General features: G+C 42.9%; 1 protein-coding gene across 1 annotated transcript in view; it reads right to left on the bottom strand.

Moving 5' to 3' along the window:
- Positions 1–5,065: 5,065 nt before the first annotated feature.
- LOC126471083 (E3 ubiquitin-protein ligase RNF220-like) overlaps positions 5,066–18,911 on the bottom strand; it is a 682,522-nt gene continuing 668,676 nt past the window's right edge. The window contains exon 9 of the mRNA XM_050099157.1: positions 5,066–10,322. Within this exon, the coding sequence (XP_049955114.1) occupies positions 10,251–10,322 (72 nt within the window). The 3' untranslated portion in view covers positions 5,066–10,250. The remainder of the gene's footprint in view (positions 10,323–18,911) is intronic.

Below are 18,911 nucleotides of genomic sequence, written 5' to 3'. Positions count from 1 at the left end.
TCGTTGCGAAATACCCAGCAGGAAATCTGAAATTAGAGAACAAGAAAGCCTTTCTTCCACATCATGCACTAGATCTTCAATTTATTCCCGAGTATGGTTCTATTAACACAGGCATAAACCACATATTGTGAGTCCTTCAGAAAAAACTAGTTTGAAGAATATAATCTATCGGATCATTCTTTTTTCGTTACGTACAGGGTGGTCAGAAACAATCTGAAAAACTTGTACGGGTGTCTCAGGGTAGGTTGTGCTGAGAAAGAATTGTTAAGAAAAAAAATTATCTATGTTGCGCCGTTTCCGAATAAATTAGCATTGAAGTAGCCAACCTGGCCGTTGCGCGCAAATTCAAGCGGTCCACCAGAGACTGTTGCCACACGTGTTCTTCGTTTGGTATTGTAAGACCGAACAAGAGAGCGATACACAAATTGGAGGTAGTGAAGATCGAACCCGAGCCAAAGGCTGTGCAGTCGCGTGTGCTGTCATTTGCGCCACGAGAACAACAGACACTAATTGTATCTGGCGGACCGCTTGAATCTGAGCGCAAAACGGCCTGATTGGCTAATTTCAATGCTAGTAATCTCGGAAACGGCGCAACATACCGAATTTCTTTCTTGATAATTACTTATCAGCGCAACCTAGCCTGGAACACACTTACAAGCTTTTCATACTGTTTCTTACCACACTGTTTTAAATGACAGTGCATATTGCCCCACAACTGGGAGTGAACGAACAACGTGGCGCAGTAGTCAATGCAATGGACTCGTAATGAGGAGAAAATGAATATTAGGGCGAATTTCGTCATACTCAATTCTTAATCTAAGCTAGTACTCCGTCTAGAATTACCTCAAAGTCGACTGGACCTTAAATGCTAAAAAATCAAAAGAACTGTGAACAAAACGAAAGCTCGGAGTGGACAGCGGCGGGAATGGAAAGCGGCCGTGGACTTTTCAAAGGAAAGATCACAGTAACAGTCTAAAGCGACTTTCGAAAAGCACAGAAAACCTAAATCAGGACGGCCGGAAGAGCACTTGAACACCGTTTTTCTCAAATACGAATTTAATTTCTTAATCACCGTACCACCTCCCTCAGTTCTTATATGCGAGGAGTTGGGAAACCACCGTTTGGCCACCCAAATTAGCTTTTCCATATTTCTTTGTGGCGATGCATGGTTTCCTTAAAAAGGTCAGAGACGATCCCCTTCTCCATTATTTTCTGTCTGAAATCGTGCTCTGTCGCTGACCACCTCGAAGCCAATGAGACTTTTTTCGTGTTCGTCACGAAAGAGGTTCAAATCCCCGTTTCACATTCCCTTCAGTAAACTTTTTCTCTCTGTTGTTGTTGGAAATAGAAACCTCGCATTTCCATGTGCCATACAGGGATAATTTTGAATTTGTGGAACCCTGGTTTCCATAAACTAGGACATCAATTAAAATGGCAGTAAAGCAAAAGATAAAGTAGACACACGAAATCCGAATAGCAAAAACCAACACATGCTACCAGCGGTGCTGGATTCCCCATGGAGCAGACAATGACGTTTGATGGCGAGGTGACTGGCTGCAGCAGCACCACGTCTTCACACCATTTACCGTCTGCCTTTGTTCCAACCAGTGGTAGGTGTTTAAAACCTAAATCGCGATATCCGGACGGGAATTTGCTCCCCAACTTCCCGAATACGAGTGCAGTATCTTACCAATGAGTCACCTCGACCAGTCCGTTAGGTAAGGTATACTTCATTCAGAACATAATTTTACGTGATGTAATTGCGGTGTAGCAGACCGCAGTAGTCACTGAGAGGGTGTTTTTTTTCTGGAAGACGCTCAGACTATACAGGAACTGGGATACTCCCTTTTCCTTCACAGTGGTAAGGCAATTGGCGGATAGCGTCCTAATCAGAGCTTAGCATGTCACTCGGAATATTTCACTCTACGGAGTATTCAGAGAAATTTTGTGATCGTTAGTTCGCCAAATATGGTTACGATTTCTGGGAGTGTTGTTAAAAGACCCCAAGTGACTTAGTGCTCCGATTTGGCAAATGAGTGAGACGTGAATCTACTACTTAGCACAAGAAACGAAACAGCGACCATAGTCAGTGTGAAGGCGAAGGGGAAAAAGGGAGGGGGCAGGTTTTAGTCCTGCATCAAAAGTACTGAAGTCGATTTCAACTGCTAGAGGCTTATACCCTGTGGTTTCGGGGAGACTGCAGGGATTCTTCTTATTTACTGCCTTACAAAAGAGGAAAAAATAACTGGTGTATATTTTACGAGTCTTCTGCATCAATTAGAAGACAAAGTAAGTGCCAGTGCCTGAGATTACAAAAAAAAAAAAAAAAAAAAAATCTGCTTTGGTAATGGAAAAAACTAAGTGACTTTGTGAATGAAGTTTTGGAACATCTATAATATTCGCTATATTTGGCACTCTTTGATTTCCAGCTATCACCCCACCTCAAGGAATTCGTGGCTGAAAAACGTCATTAGCTACATTCTGAAGACCCTCAAGACTCGTCCCATGGCAATGAAATGTACTAACTGCAGAAATGTTGGACAGCGTGTAGCTGACTAAAGGGCATCAATGTCAAAAAATGAGAGCAATTTTAACCTAAATACATAGGATTTCACTCAGGGAGAACGCATCACCTTGCCCAGAAAAAAAAGCGGACTTTGTGTGTTAAAAGTGCTTGTTAGTTGGAAAAAGCACTTCATATTCCAAATGTTGGGCACATCTTCGCTCTCTCCTTCCAATGCTTCTCGTTTCGTTGAAGAAACTTAACGCGCCCTACATCCTAATTAAATGGATATAACACGTCGATGAAGTGTTGTTGTTGTGGCAGGTGAAGGGCGAGGGCGAGGGCGGATGGGGAGGTGGAGGTAAGGTTGAAAAATCGTTCTGAATTTAGCAAAATGTGTGATGTTGCTTTCACCATTACACCACATTTCCATAAAAACTAGTTACTTTGATATACGATATCTCGATAGTTGCACAGGGTGAATTCATCAGCTACAAACGGTCTTTGGAAAATATTTCATGCAAGTGCATACAACAATAATCTACGAATATGACATCTAACCAAAAAACACGTAAGTGTTCTGATTAGTTGTTGAACTGTACTTGTCTGTGTCATTCTGGACAACGTTCTGCCAATTCAAAGGAATTGGGTTAGTTTATCACTGCTGCCGGCCGCGGTGGTCTCGTGGTTCTAGGTGCGCAGTCCGGAACCGCGCGACTGCTACGGTCGCAGGTTCGAATCCTGCCTCGGGCATGGATGTGTGTGATGTCCTTAGGTTAGTTAGGTGTAAGTAGTTCTAAGTTCTAGGGGACTGATGACCACAGCTGTTAAGTCCCATAGTGCTCAGAGCCATTTGAACCATTTTATCACTGCTGCTTGTGACAGACCTAGAATATGCAGTGTTTACATGAGAGTGCTTTGATACATCGAAACCACACTGATACAGTTCAAGCAGGCTGAAACAGTACTAAAGAGATCAGATTAGTATTTGGAAGACTTACAGTGCAGTTCCCTGTCCAGCCATGCAAATCTATGTTCTTCGCCGGCCGAAGTGGCCGTGAGGTTAAAGGCGCTGCAGCCTGGAACCGCAAGACCGCTACGGTCGCAGGTTCGAATCCTGCCTCGGGCATGGATGGTTGTGATGTCCTTAGGTTAGTTAGGTTTAACTAGTTCTAAGTTCTAGGGGACTAATGACCTCAGCAGTTGAGTCCCATAGTGCTCAGAGCCATTTGAACCTATGTTCTTCATTGTTTCCCTCAGTAACTTCAGGTGGACGCTGGAATGGTTTCCTTCACTAAGATCACACCCAATTTCCTTCCCCAGCCTTGCATACTTCAATGTGGGCTCCATCTCTAATGACCTTGACAGGAGATTAATCTCCAAAATGCTTTATTCCTTATGTAGGTATTGAAATTAACACATTATGAGTTTGTTTTTGATGGACTAATTGGTGTTTCTCCATAGGAAACTACTGGGTTCCACAGGCAGCAGCCATTCCAAACTTTTCTTCCTCTTCCTTTTATTCACCATATGCCTAGTCCAATTGTCTCTAGCAGCTTAAACACTTTCAGAACACGAAAAAGATACTGAGAACACATTGCAGAATGAATTGGTTGACTTGAAAATATGACATCCCACACTGCTCAGTTCATTACGATTATACAGACAACCAGATTCCGATTCCCCATTACAGTGTCTTAAAGTTTTGGGCACAGAACCGAAAACTAAGTTCCAATAGTTGAAGTTTGCACCAGTGACAAAGACGAAATTATTCAACAGCTCATTTCATTTTCAGTCAACAGTTACCTTCATTCTTGGTCCTTAACAATAAAGGGTTGAGATGTTCTCCCCCAAATTTTTAGCACAGTCATTCAGGTTGCAGCAAACAATATTTGTTTTATTTGATCAATTGCCACATTGAAGAAGATATTAACTTTTGGCCACTAATGGCACATAAGGGAGCAGCTAGCTTATTCTTACAGATCATATGATGAATAATATCTCAAAGTATTGCATCCTTGTATAACACAAAACTAAGCAGTTTGGTTTACCGCAGCTTAGCTTCTTATTCAGTTCATAAGGAGAAGACCACGTGGATGCATTTCAGTCAACAATAGCGATTGAAGATGCTTTGTAAAGATCACAACCCACAAAATCAGTATCTATTAACAGCCTTTTCACTACATGAGACACTTCTACAACTGGAACCACTTCCAGATTAAACTGGAGTGGAAAGCCTATTCTAATTTGGTGTGTGAATCTTGGTTCTCACGAGAAGATGAGCCTGAGATACCAATTCAACACAATTCTCAAAAAGAAACACACTTTCAGAAATCGACTTCATGCTGTGCCGTGCACTGAACTGCAAAAATAAAACTAAATCAATAAATAGACAAATTAATTTTGATTAAATACACCCACAGAGTATGAAATAATACTGCAGCTAACCTGTTTAAGTTTTTCCAAATACATTAGACAAGCCCTTTGACATAAGGTACAACAATTTTTTAAGTGATTTGGGGGGGGGGGGGAGAACAGCAAGGTAATAACAAAGAGATAAAATGCTTTAATATTTCAAATATTTATTCTATTACAGGTCTGGAAACAATTTGCTACTGCATTTAGTCATAATAGCTTTAAAGACACAACACATATGTAAGCTTAATCTGCCGTTTTGGCGTTAGGGCAAAATGCATATGATACCGAACATGTAGCGTTGACTGTATGTATACATTTATATATTTGCAATACGAATTAAATACACCATTATACCACACTGTGTGATGTACGGTATTTAGGAATTAATTATCAAGATACAGAACCAACTTTGCAATGAGAAAAGGTTGTGCCAAACTGAAACTCGGATTGTGACATTAGTAGAACTTCACACACATATTTTTATGTATTGACAGTTATGACAGATATAAATTGAAGAAATGGGCACTTGGCTGTAAGGTATTCAAATACATTATACCACAATAATTCATTATCGGTAAATACTGATTTCTGTTCGATTTTAAATTTTCTCCAACATCGGGTTGGAGTTAAGTCCTTGAGATGAAAATGACAGAGATAATTAAATCTAATTGCATAAACAGTAAATTATTTTGAATTGAGAACACAGACATTTTATCCTTGTGTCACGAACTTAAATATGTGAATCACAAAATGATTCTACTGAGACAATGCAACATGACTGTTGTGTAAAAGTAAGTGAAAGAATATACAACTGTAAGGTTCAGACTTATAAACGTGAGTCTGTTGAGTAATATTATGCACATATTTCATTAAAGCTGTCTTGTAAAACAGAAAGGAAACTACAGTTTAATGCTGTAACAGGAGGTATCTCAATCACAACATTACATGGACTAGTAAACAGGCACACATGAATATTACGTCAGCAATGTGTCCAATGGCCATATAAACAACGGGAAAAATTCATAAATCTCTGTATTAACGTGAACTCTTGCCACAACAACATATATGACGAAAATTGCCTTTCTGGTGGGGCCATATACAGTATATTTATTCGCAGATGTTCGCGTTATTTACTGTTTCTTTAACAATAATCACGTTTTACATCAAATTTCACAGACGATTCCAATTAAATCTTGCCTTTTAACCTGGAGAAACAATTCTTGGAAAGGTACTGCTACTCGTACTTAGATACAAAAAACGTTAGTGCCACATAAAATATGTCAAACCCTTTTTAATAATGTTTGCTTCATCACGAAATACGTATAATGAACTGCAACACAAGCGTTTCATTTCGAAATGTCAGAATTTAAAATCCACGTCGCTGATGTTCAGTTGAGGGAGGACGGTAGGACTGGGTTACAATTAAAAAGAACTGTTTTCAATTTCTTCTTCTCTGAATGGGGAGTATACTAAACTACAACACAGCCAACAAAGGGAAGTTGCACGGTATATCGAGAACTAGTTAGCTGTAGTACTGAGTGGAAATTGCCAAAGCTTTACAGATTCTGCCATGCCATTGCCAGTTACGACATCCTGAAAACAAAATCTAACTAATGTGATGAAAATTTTCATATAATTTAACACGTGAACGTGCATTCTATTACACAAACAGCGCACCCAGGTTACAGATAAATATTCGGTGCTCCGTAATGTACTTAAAATGGTCGTGGTCCCTGCCAGAGTCACAGAGAGTATTGTTAACCTCTCCAAGAAAGTCTTCCGCCAAACTGAATGCCTGCCGGGTACTTCTAAGCAGACGGGCCTGTAGAACCCTACTTCGACAGCAGTAAAAAAAACATGGACCAAATTTACTTTAACAAAACTCGTGGATGGCTATATTAGTGCAACTGCTGGCATTTTATATAAGGACAGAGGACACGCAACATAAACACAGATGTTCTCAAAACCTTTCCCTGCGTTTATGCGTTCGAACATAGTTCCATAATCCCACTAGAAGTCGCCTTTACGTATTAGGAGTTGTTTCCTCTAGTAACACTACATTATGTTTTCTGGCCAAAAGAGAGACATGACGACGTGTCGCACATACAGAACTCACGCTGTCAGTCTCATAATTACGGTTTGATTTAGCCACACTAGTTCTCATGTGGTCTGCAACGTTCCATGTAAGCGGTTTCAGAGAGATCCAACGTGTCTCCTTCGGAATGTATTACGGTAGAAGGGCAGGAAGGCACGAGCAATCCACATCTACTAATCTCGAAGTTTTCGCTTTTGAATCATACCTATCTACGCGCTTTTAAATGTCGGTGGCACACTACTCAAATACCGCATCAATCCTTTGATGTAACAAAAATGTATAATTGATCTTAGGCAGGATTATGCGTTCGCAAACACATGTACATATCGATAATAGGCAACGAAAATCTCGTAGCTCCATTTTTTTTTTAATTTTGCAAGAGAAGCAAAAACGGTTTCTTAAAAAATAATATAAAGTGATACAGAAAGTTGCTGCATATGTAACTGGATAATAGAAACCTAGTTAATGACAGATTAGCGAAATTACCACACTTTCAAATCTCTCTCTGATTATGGAGTTACAGGTTACTGGAATTACGAGGTTTTCACCAACATATGGAGTTGCGGGGTTTTTATTGGCTACCATCGATATATTCCTCCCGAACCGTCGTCACTGCAGACTCGGTTTGTCTTACCTACAGTTCACACCGATTTAGGTTAATCTTAATTCTGTTACCTTTGGGACTCTAGGTTATTTTTACTGTCCCTATATTCTGCACGAGTTGTTTTCTCGCACACTGAGACACGTACTTTTCATATAATGGAAAGACATAGTTTCTGGGAAGCAAAACTTTTTACTGGCTATTCCTAACATATAGTCATTAAGTCACACAGAATCCCTACACGAACAATTCAGTTTGTTTATGTTTACATTTTTCAGTTCGACATGACGTTCCTGCAGTCTGACTTTATTTAATTAAGTATTTTTCTCACCGAGTGAGCTGGCATACTGACAGCATAGGAAGCAATTAAACGCAGTTAGTTGAATTTCTTCTCACTTCGCCAACTTACTTTTAGAGCAACGACGATTTTCTGATCTAACTGCAACACTTAAACGTCAAACTGGTGGTTTCGTAAACGGTACATAGATTTCTGTAATTAATATGTAGAACCTAGGTGTTAAATAAAAGGCTCTGTGTGTGTACAGAATTTACGACGTTGAGTTTCCCCCATTACTGTGCAGATCAAGTTAACAGAATTTAATTTCCTATGTAAATTTCATAGGGTACTCTGATACGATATTAGAACGATCAGATAAAATCTACATTTGGCCAGAACTGTCGAAACAACTGAAAACTGTTTTCGTCAGTTAGTTTGGAATTTACTTTTTAATTGACAAACTGCTTCTGATGGAAGGATCCGACTTACACATTCCCACAGCCGATTGTCTGCGATGGACTATTACCAAGAAAAACCAATTTTTTAAAGAGAAATATTCAAGTTGTGAATCAAAGAACTACCCTGGAAAATGTGTGTAGTAACTCTGGTGCCACCGAAGGGAGCAGCAGTGTACCGCTAAGCACTAAAGCAGCTCTCTGGGTCCACACAGTTTTATCTTCATGGACGTTTCGGATACACAATAGCCAGCACACGTAGACTGATAATTAAGGACGTTTCGAAACAGCTTTGTCAGTAACAATAAAAGCAGACTACGTGAGCAGGAAGTGGGGCTGAGTTACAAGATTCATATCGGGTAATTTTCTAGACGGAATTCTATCTAATACAATCGGTCCATAGCCGTCTGCTTTCAGATGGTGCTCTGCTATTCAAGCCTCATCAAGGTTGCTATTTGGCATATTATTCGACACTGTACATGGGCGCTCGGCAAGGAGTTTACTGTAAGTTATATATTTTGCAAAAGTGATAGGATATAGGACCTATAACTGAGGGTTGTCACGTTGTAAATATTTTCTCATTATTAATTGGTATGGTTTTATTTTGGTAAGAAAGTTCACTTTATAATAAAAATCAACTTTTATTTTAGAAATGTATCTGGGATGCACAGTCTGCCAGACAACTAATCTTTCGACAACAGTCAGTGACGAGAGGTAATTAACGTTTCTAGAACAATTATACCAATGGTGAATTCGTTAAAAATACCGGTACGTGTTTTGCATAATTAAAACCATTTTCTGTCAGACTGTAGTAAGGGCCTCACAGACTTAATATACACAGAGAACGTAAAATGTGACAAATACATACGGTGAATCTGCCATACATATTCGTCAACAAGATCGGGTAACGCGACACTGCTTCAGTAAGTATTATTCGGGAATGTGCATGTACACTACGTCAGTAGGATGGCCACACAAACATTTATGAGACGAAGGACGATTGAAGCCAAAACACATTTTGCAGTGGTTAAATAAAGAGAGGTTTATAAATGAAATTTGCGCGCGCGGTCTTAGTGGGAGGCTTCTGTGGTGATTTGTCAAATGCGAGTCGCGAATCAGTATTGCTATTTAATTCGTTGAGCTCAGACTTTTTAAGATCCTCACAAAGCCGGAGGAGGTTCACGATCTGCGGAACCTCGTCGTCTCATTACAAAGAGCAGACCAACTGTCTCAACAAATACGAATACATGAGGGGCTGGCACAGCTCCCACACATTAATTTCCAACTTGCCCACTCGGATCTTCTGTCCCGTCCGCAATCGATCAGGTGCGCCTCCAGTTAACGGCGAGAATCCACACGCTCACACAGATGACGCTTCTGTTCTTGAGTTTAACAACAGTCCTGCATAATTACGATGCACTCGTTTCCTCCCTAAATCGTTAGCCATTGTACGTACGACACTGAGCTTTCACGCACATTGTCAAATCTTACGAATGGCAGTTACTTCAAAATCGACTGAAGTAAATTGCAGCTTATCACGATTGACGGCACTACCGCCTATGTCTCTTGCAAGCCAGTCAAAGAACGTCGCTTTGACTCGTGTATTCATTCTTGACGCCGTAACTCACAAGCCGTAACTGCAACTCACCTTCGTACAAGGAACGCATTGACACATAAATCTTCCAACTGTGCTGTGAAGTTGCAGCTATCCGCAAATAAAAGCTTCATCTCTCTGCAGTGCACCAACAAATCCATCAGTCCGTAGTTTCATAAATACGCTATGTCGCAAACCGAAGAAAGCCAAGGGATGTTCCACTTCAGAGAGATGTAGCACGTGTTTCCACTGGAGTTACTTCTTCAACAAAATGGATGGCGGTCGCCAGAGTATCAGCTAGGGGCGATCACATGTAAATCCTCCGCAGATCCGATGGTGATGTTATCATATTGCACTGAGGACACAGCTTCTTTGCACCCTGAAACAAACACCGACAAAACATATTAATCACTGTTTCCTCAATATTTTCAGTAATTCTGTACAAAAATAAATTAACAATATATACACCGGTTATTCCCTTTAAGTCATAAGCTTTATTTTCTTATTCTAATTTTTTCACTACTAAAAATACGAAAAACCGAGTATGTGACTCATACTGAAATGTAAAAACTGTGTTGAAACCCCTTTTTCGGCCCTCGCCAAGACTCATATCAGGCTACAACGCCCTTTTAACTGAAAGGATTCCATCGAGTAAAACATCCAAAATAAATGCGATAAAAACATACCGGACTCTCAGAACTACCGTCTCTAGTCACACCGTATCTAAGCATCCGTATAGTGACAGCCAGCAAACAAACACATTTTATTTTCAGATTTGGTTTTCCTAGGAATTTTACAGTCACTGGAGCTACTATTTACTACGAGCTACTGTTAACAGTCACACAAGTCTAAGACCTGCGACAACAGAATTTTTTTTCCGTTAGTAAAAGAAACCAGCCTCGGAATTTGGTCAAGGGGACTGTTTGACGCCGACGTATCGCAGTGCCATCTCCGTCAGTAAGCTTTCTCATTCAGGACGTATTATCGTGTTCATGGAGCGGGACGAGTTTTCAGACACTACGTGAAATTTCATTTTGCGAAGCACTTACGTGCGTGTATAATGCACTGCATCTAGTCGGATTTCGGCAAGGTGTTACTAAACGAGAACCAATATGTCTCTATTATATGCCGAACCGAGCAGTAGACATATAGTGTAATATAACTTACTAAAACTAAAGTGTCGTATTTGTTGGTTTTGCATTACAACTTACGTGTCACGAAAGCACGCTACTTCTAGGTACTGGCAGATTAAATATACAGCATGTAAATGATAATTGTTTACAATGTACCACAGTGATGTAGGCGAAGTCGAGACGAAAAAACTGATATAGGACAGTTGAGTATACATGGGAAACATCCTCGAATTCGCCTACAGAAGTCACCTAAGCTACACCGCACCCGCCCTGTGCGGTATTTTGCCCAAAATCAATACTGAACATTAAAAACTCCTTCTTGCATTTACAACATGTCAAATTGGCGTCTGTGTAAATTTTACTTCAAAATATTGTGAATTTTAACAGCATAAAATTAACTATTAAATAATTTTGTTTGTCTGTCCTCTTAACTACGAAGCTCGTATGCTTGTAAGGGAGAAGTTTAGATCGAGTGGTAAACGTAATTAGTTTTTACATAATGTTTACAAAAGTCTTTCCTCTTTCATCATTCTCACGGAAAAACTTAAATTAATGAAACAGCCAACTAAGCGGGCGGCCGAAGAGAGCGAGAGAATATTCAAAATCTCGCGTGTGTAGCATCCGCTGTAGCTTATGTGGCTTTTGTATACTGATTTGAGGTTGCTTCCCAGCTTGATACATCGCCAGTGTCCTATATCCAACTTTTCATCCTTACTTCCCCTGGGGGAGGGAGGGGGGTGGGACAGAGGGAGGGATGGAATGTCCCTGGGGGAATATTCAGGGATATGGCAAGAACGCCCATACAAAGCAAAATAATCTACTGAACGTGGCCTCAAACATGCATACCTTAAGAGCTATGAGCACTTGTTCAATTGACTACACTTTTTTGTTTCGAACGATCGTTCCTGTCATATCCCGGTATACTCACCATTTCCGCTGGGATACTCTATATATCATCATCCAATTCAGTCATTTGGTGATGTGTCATCTCTGAGTCGGCGTGCAATGTAGAATTCCAGCAGGTTCTTCAATTTCTGCAGATCTTGAGTTTCCTGTTGCCAATTGAATCAAGCTTTCTTTCTTAAGACGCTGTCCCATCTGTGCTGTGGTCTTCTGCTCTGTCTTTTTTGGTAAATTGGGCTCCAATCTAGATTTTTTTTTTTTACCATCTGCCATCTCTTCTTCGAGCGATGTGACTAGCCCATTACTATGTCAAGGTATTTACTCTTACATTAGGTCACTGACCTTCGTTGTACGTCTGACATCTACTGCTTTCTTTATGTCTTTCTTTTTGTAGCCGAATACTGATCTTTCCAGTACTCTTTGTCGTTTTTAATTCTTTTAGTAGTCAAACATACTACCATACCGCTAAATGCATAGTTGTAGGATGGCAATTTCTTCAGATCTTTTATTCAACTAATGCCTGTGTGCGTGTCCTGTCATAATGCGGAAGTTACTGGTTGGTTGGTTGACGGGGGTAAGGCACTAACAAGCGAGGTCATCAGTCACTTAGTCAAGAGTTCATTCATCCGGAGGCAGTGACGTTCACCAGGAATGAACTTGGACGAGGACACTACGGAGGAGTGGTAAGAGTGAGGCACTGCAGGCAGTAGTGATGCCAGGGCTGGGAAAGCGATTTACAGAGAGTAAAAGTGTATGGATTCGACAGGTACGTAGATCAGAGCAGACATGTGGTCTCCTAGGGCTCAGTCACGACCAAAGGTACCCCACCCACTTTGCACCTCCGCCAACCCGATTAAGGGTTGGTTAAGAGTAAAGAATGCCTTCTGGTCAAGAGGGACAGCGCTAAAAATGTAATGACCATCAGTTGGCCCGTCAATAATAAAACTAGACGAGAGCAATAGTTAAGGTTGTACATGGATGTCCGCTGTAGCTCTGCATGCGAATGGGGCATCCCCTCCCACAACCATCTCATCCCTGATCCATCACAGGCAGAGCATTTAACAGGAGGATAGCACCACGAATCAACAGAGGGCTATTCCTAAAACGAAGAGCAGGGTGCGGCAGAAAAAAAGAGGCGTACTACCCAAAAGCAACTAAAACAGATTGAGAGAGGACAGATGCAGCATGCACAGGAGACAGGGTCAAGGGTCCCCACGAAACATCATGTTGCAGGACACGTCCCCAGCCCAAACCAACTGGCTCCTCTCCTGAAGGTAGTTTAAAACGTTTTATCTGAGAGTAAACGTCACAGTCCAAGAGAAAACGGAAAAGCATTTCAACTGTCCATGAGTCATCTGCCAATGCGACAGACAAAGAATTCTGAGGACAATGCTTAGCACAAAGAGCCACAAGGAGGGGGCATTCAACTAGGATATTAGCAACTGTCAGTAAGCCTCCACACCCACAAAAGCCGGCCCTGTGGCCGAGCGGTTCTAGGCACTTCAGTCCGGAACCGCGCTGCTGCTACGGTCGCAGGTTAGAATCCTGCCTCGGACATGGAAGTGTGTGATGTCCTTAGGTTAGTTAGGTTTAAGTAGTTCTAAGTCTAGGGGACTGATGACCTCAGATGTTAAGTCCCATAGTGCGCTTAAAGCCATTTGAACACCCACAATGTGGGGACGGCTCGGTATGCAAAATAAAACTATGGGTCCATCTAGTATAACTGATGCGGAGGCGACGTATAACGGCGGATTCCTTCCAGGAATAACGGAAGAAAGAGTACCATGCAGCAGTAGTCTCCTTGATAGCGCAGGGTTTATTGGAGGGGGCAGTAGCCCACAAGATGTTTATCCATCTTCTAATGAGCAGAGGCGTTACAGTTGTACCTGCAAATCCGCACCTGGGATTGTCAAAGTGAATGGGGGCGCGTAATCACATCTCTGTCCATATCGTCAGCCATTTTGTTCCTGGGATACAAACTGCTTGAAACCCAGAGAAAGACAACTGAGCAGGCAGTATGATCAAGTTCAGAAACAAGGTCACAAATAGCAAATATCACAGGGTGGCAACAGTAACACTGGTAAATGGGCTGAAGTATGTTCATTGAGAAACTACATATGAAAACAGGGACAAGGGAGGCCTTTTAATGCTTGGTTAATGGCCACCATCTCTACCTTAAAAACTTGTTACTGGCAACGAACGGTGTTCCTCACGTGCGGGAGATGTAATAGCGTAATCCCTCCTATCTGTGGTTTTAGAATCCTCACGTTGAAATGTGGTAGCACCCTGATATTCCTTAAGAACTCAAAGGAACAGATGCCGAAAGGCCATGAGCGTAACTGTGAAATCCTTGAAATAAATTGATTTTAATTTGTGGCCTGGGTACCAACTGCGGATGGTAGAATTAGGGGGCGAAAACATGGGCAGCACATTCTACGGAGGATATGCGGAGGTCCTGCTGTGAGGTGCTTTGCAACTTGTCGTAACAACCGAGGGTGGGTGACAGGGGGTCGATGCATCTCATATGCAAAACTAACATGATAATTTGGATGACCAGGAAACTGTCAAAAGGCGATTTCACGGGTGAGAAAGGGTTGGCGACTCCGTAACTGAAGAGGGAAGATCCATGCTTCAGCAAGGAGACTGTCTACAGGAGTAGTCCAGAAGGCATCACTGGCCAGTCTAACTCCATGACGATGGACCGAGCCTAGCAATTTCAAAGCCAAAGGCACTACACAGCCATAAACCTGGCAACCACAGTCCAAGCCGGATTGGACCACAGCTCCGTTGATGTGAAGGAGAGTACCCCAACACACATGGAAAAGGAATCAGAGAGCAGTGAGCTTTCGCATGCAGTCAGTCTTTAGCTGATGAATCTGGGGCAACCAAGTCAGCTTCTTGTCAATGTGGAGTCCCAAAAAATCTGGCTGTGTAATACCGCCCAAGTACCTTGCACCTAAGTACAATTCTGGTTCAGGAAGGACTGTGGTATGATAACAAAAACGCATGTCCCTCATGTTCGTAGTATAGGACTGGAAACCATGGGAAAGGGTGCAAGCAGAAGCCTGTCAGATGTCTTGGAGCTGATGTTCAGCCAAGGCTATGCAGTGAGAGCTGTACCAAATACAACAGTCGTAGACATACAGCATGGGGATCAACAGTGGCCTGACAGAGTATACTAGCCCATATATAGTAATGAGAATGAGTGTGACATTCAGCATGGGGCCCTGCAGGCCACCATTCTGTTGGACCTGTGGGTAGCTGAGCAATGTGTCAACTCTGACCCGGAACAACCGGCGGGATAAAAACTGATGAATAGAAATTGCTGTATAGATCCTCGAAAGCTCCAGCCATGGAGGAGAAATAAAATGTCAAGGCGCCAGGCAGTGTCGTAGGTCAAGAAATATTGCAGTATGGTGTAAGCAGACAGTTGGTTATGGATTGTCACTCCTGGAAGCCACGCTGATAGCGGGACAAAAAGCCCCGAGATTCGAGAATCCAGTATAAACGGCGGATAACCATCATTTCATGCAGTTTGCAGACCACATTGATAAGGCTAATCGGCCATAATTGCCAACGGATATTTCTTTTTGCCCTCATTAAGTATTATAACGATGATACTATTTCGCTATTAAGAAGTGAAGACCTTGTCGAGCCAAATACAGTTGAAGACCCTGATCACTGAGTAATAGCCAGGTGCTGGATCATCTCATTTTGAATATAATCTGGGCCTGGGGCTATACTGTAAGACAAGGCAAGAGCCTCAAGCAGCTCCCAGTCAGTGAATGGTTCATTATATAACTAGGCTAAGGGGCGAAGGAGAGAACGATGTCTTTAATTTGTCGCTTAGCTTCCGGAAGATAGCTGCATAAGAATGGGATTCTGACAGTGTCACAAAGTGGGTTGCAAATTGTTCAGAGTCAGTGCGTCATTATAGATAGCATATTGAAGGAAGAAACCCGGTAGAATTGTGGATCTCTGGAGGCCCTGACGACTACAGAGCTTAGTCCACATCTGGGATGAAGATGATTATGTTTCCAGGAAGGAGACGTAGCTCTCCCAGCATTCCTTCTTACTGCAAATAATTATATAGTGAGCCTTAGCACAAAGTCTGAGTGATAAGGTTAGTCTGCAAAGGACGTTGCTTGAAGCATTGCAAGGCTCTTTGGCGATCCTGGACAACTATTGAAATGTCTTTGGTGCGCCAAGGCACTGGCCAGCGATAGAGAGCACCTGTAGAAATGGGAATAGCAGTTCCAGTGGCGTGGGTGATCCCACTGGACATGTCTTGCACGTGCTCGTTAATGCAATCTGACAAAGCGGCGACGGGAGGCCATTCCCTTCCAAGGCTTTCAAACTGCCTGCGCCTGTTCGATTATCCTTGGGACCTTTTTGGATGCTTCAGGCGAAATGTACTCATTGCCACCCAGAAATCAATCTTTAGCTACTCGTCTCTCTGGAGCGTGAGGTCTCTGTGGAAGATGATTTCTTGGACAATATTCAAAGTTTCGTGTGGGGCAATGGCCAATGGTAAGTCATCTAGACGATCACATGCCTAAATAGTTGCCGACTGTGCAGCAGAGCAGGCTTTGAACAATAGAGATCCACTTCACATTTTCCCCAAAGTCACAATTTCTCCAGACCAACCTTCAATATGATCCGCGAAAAATAACGGATGTGTAGCAGTAAAAATATCTCCATCAGTTCGAGTCTATACTAAGTATTGGATAAAATGTTTCGCTCCCAGACTTGTGGCTTGTCCCTCTTCCCACGGGGCAGCGTGCCGTGTGAACACTGGTGCCGCTTGCAGTAGAGTAGGGTAAGCAGTAGAGTTATAAATATTTGTACTGAGATATTTAGACCTGTCTGATGAGAAGGCCAGATTAGAACGGCCATTGTTTTGGTATAATCTGACACGTTTCATGTGCCACCAACTCCGGTCTAGGGCTCTCTCCAAGGGCGCCCAGACAGCGGCAGCGAATGCCATCTGGCGCGACAGCTACTGCTGAAAGTTCTGATGCCCCAGGAAGACGGGCATCTACTCCTTGGCATGCGCTGGGAGCTAGCAGCCCCAGCATCAGCTGTGTGATCCCTGTGTTGTCAGGGAGTTCAACCGAAAGGGTACACATGGATCCCACCACATTGGTTTGACTAAATCGTTGGCTTTGAAGTTCATATAAGAGTGTACGCAGATATTGTGCGCAGATGACCTTTAACGCTGCATGTAGTAGGAGGTGCTACTTAAGGTGTTATTGTAAGTCGGCCAACACTATAGAAAAATTTGGAAAATGAGGTCCAACTAAGAAGGCGATCAAATCTTACTTCAGCCAAAAGGTGTTGTAAAGTAAATGAATTAATAGTCGGAGAAAGGAAAGCAGAGTCTTGGAAATAGGCTGGTCGACATCAAAGGCTGCTACCATGAGAAAAAGAGAGGAAAAGGAAGGAAGGACAGTCGGAGATGAGAGACTGCAGCACAGGAAAGGAAGTAGGTGATGCAGTACATTTGGGGTCCGTGCCCGCCATGCACGCACGAAAGTGTCGTGAGCCCCATGAGGGGAATGTGGAAATGAAAACTTACTTTGAGGTATGAAGGCAAACAATTTAGAAATACACCTTTGATGACATTTCACTTATTTCCACGCACCGTGGATTGATAGTGTACTGCTTTGTTAATTAGGAGATCCATGTTCTATTCCCAGAAGGACATAAAATTTTAACTCGGCGAAAATTTTTGTTTCCTAGATGAAATATATTGTCAAAATGGTTCAAATGACTCTGAGCACTATGGGACTTAACATCTGAGGTCGTCAGTCCCCTAGAACTTACAACTACTTAAACCTAACTAACCTAAGGACATCACACACATCCATGCCCGAGGCAGGATTCGAACCTGCGACCGTAGCGGTCGCGCAGTTCCAGACTGAAGCGCCTAGAACCGTTCGGCCATACCGGCCGGCAAATACACTCCTGGAAATTGAAATAAGAACACCGTGAATTCATTGTCCCAGGAAGGGGAAACTTTATTGACACATTCCTGGGGTCAGATACATCACATGATCACACTGACAGAACCACAGGCACATAGACACAGGCAACAGAGCATGCACAATGTCGGCACTAGTACAGTGTATATCCACCTTTCGCAGCAATGCAGGCTGCTATTCTCCCATGGAGACGATCGTAGAGATGCTGGATGTACTCCTGTGGAACGGCTTGCCATGCCATTTCCACCTGGCGCCTCAGTTGGACCAGCGTTCGTGCTGGACGTGCAGACCGCGTGAGACGACGCTTCATCCAGTCCCAAACATGCTCAATGGGGGACAGATCCGGAGATCTTGCTGGCCAGGGTAGTTGACTTACACCTTCTAGAGCACGTTGGGTGGCACGGGATACATGCGGACGTGCATTGTCCTGTTGGAACAGCAAGTTCCCTTGCCGGTCTAGGAATGGTAGAACGATGGGTTCGATGACGGTTTGGATGTACCGTGCACTATTCAGTGTCCCCTCGACGATCACCAGTGGTGCCCCGGCCAGTGTAGGAGATCGCTCCCCACACCATGATGCCGGGTGTTGGCCCTGTGTGCCTCGGTCGTATGCAGTCCTGATTGTGGCGCTCACCTGCATGGCGCCAAACACGCATACGACCATCATTGGCATCAAGGCAGAAGCGACTCTCATCGCTGAAGACGACACGTCTCCATTCGTCCCTCCATTCACGCCTGTCGCAACACCACTGGAGGCGGGCTGCACGATGTTGGGGCGTGAGCGGAAGACGGCCTAACGGTGTGCGGGACCGTAGCCCAGCTTCATGGAGACGGTTGCGAATGGTCCTCGCCGATACCCCAGGAGCAACAGTGTCCGTAATTTGCTGGGAAGTGGCGGTGCGGTCCCCTACGGCACTGCGTAGGATCCTACGGTCTTGGCGTGCATCC

This window comes from Schistocerca serialis, chromosome 3 (assembly GCF_023864345.2).
Source record: "Schistocerca serialis cubense isolate TAMUIC-IGC-003099 chromosome 3, iqSchSeri2.2, whole genome shotgun sequence".
NCBI lineage: Eukaryota > Metazoa > Arthropoda > Insecta > Orthoptera > Acrididae > Schistocerca > Schistocerca serialis.
The sequence above is the reverse complement of the archived record's forward strand: the minus strand, read 5'-3'. Positions and strand labels throughout refer to the sequence as shown.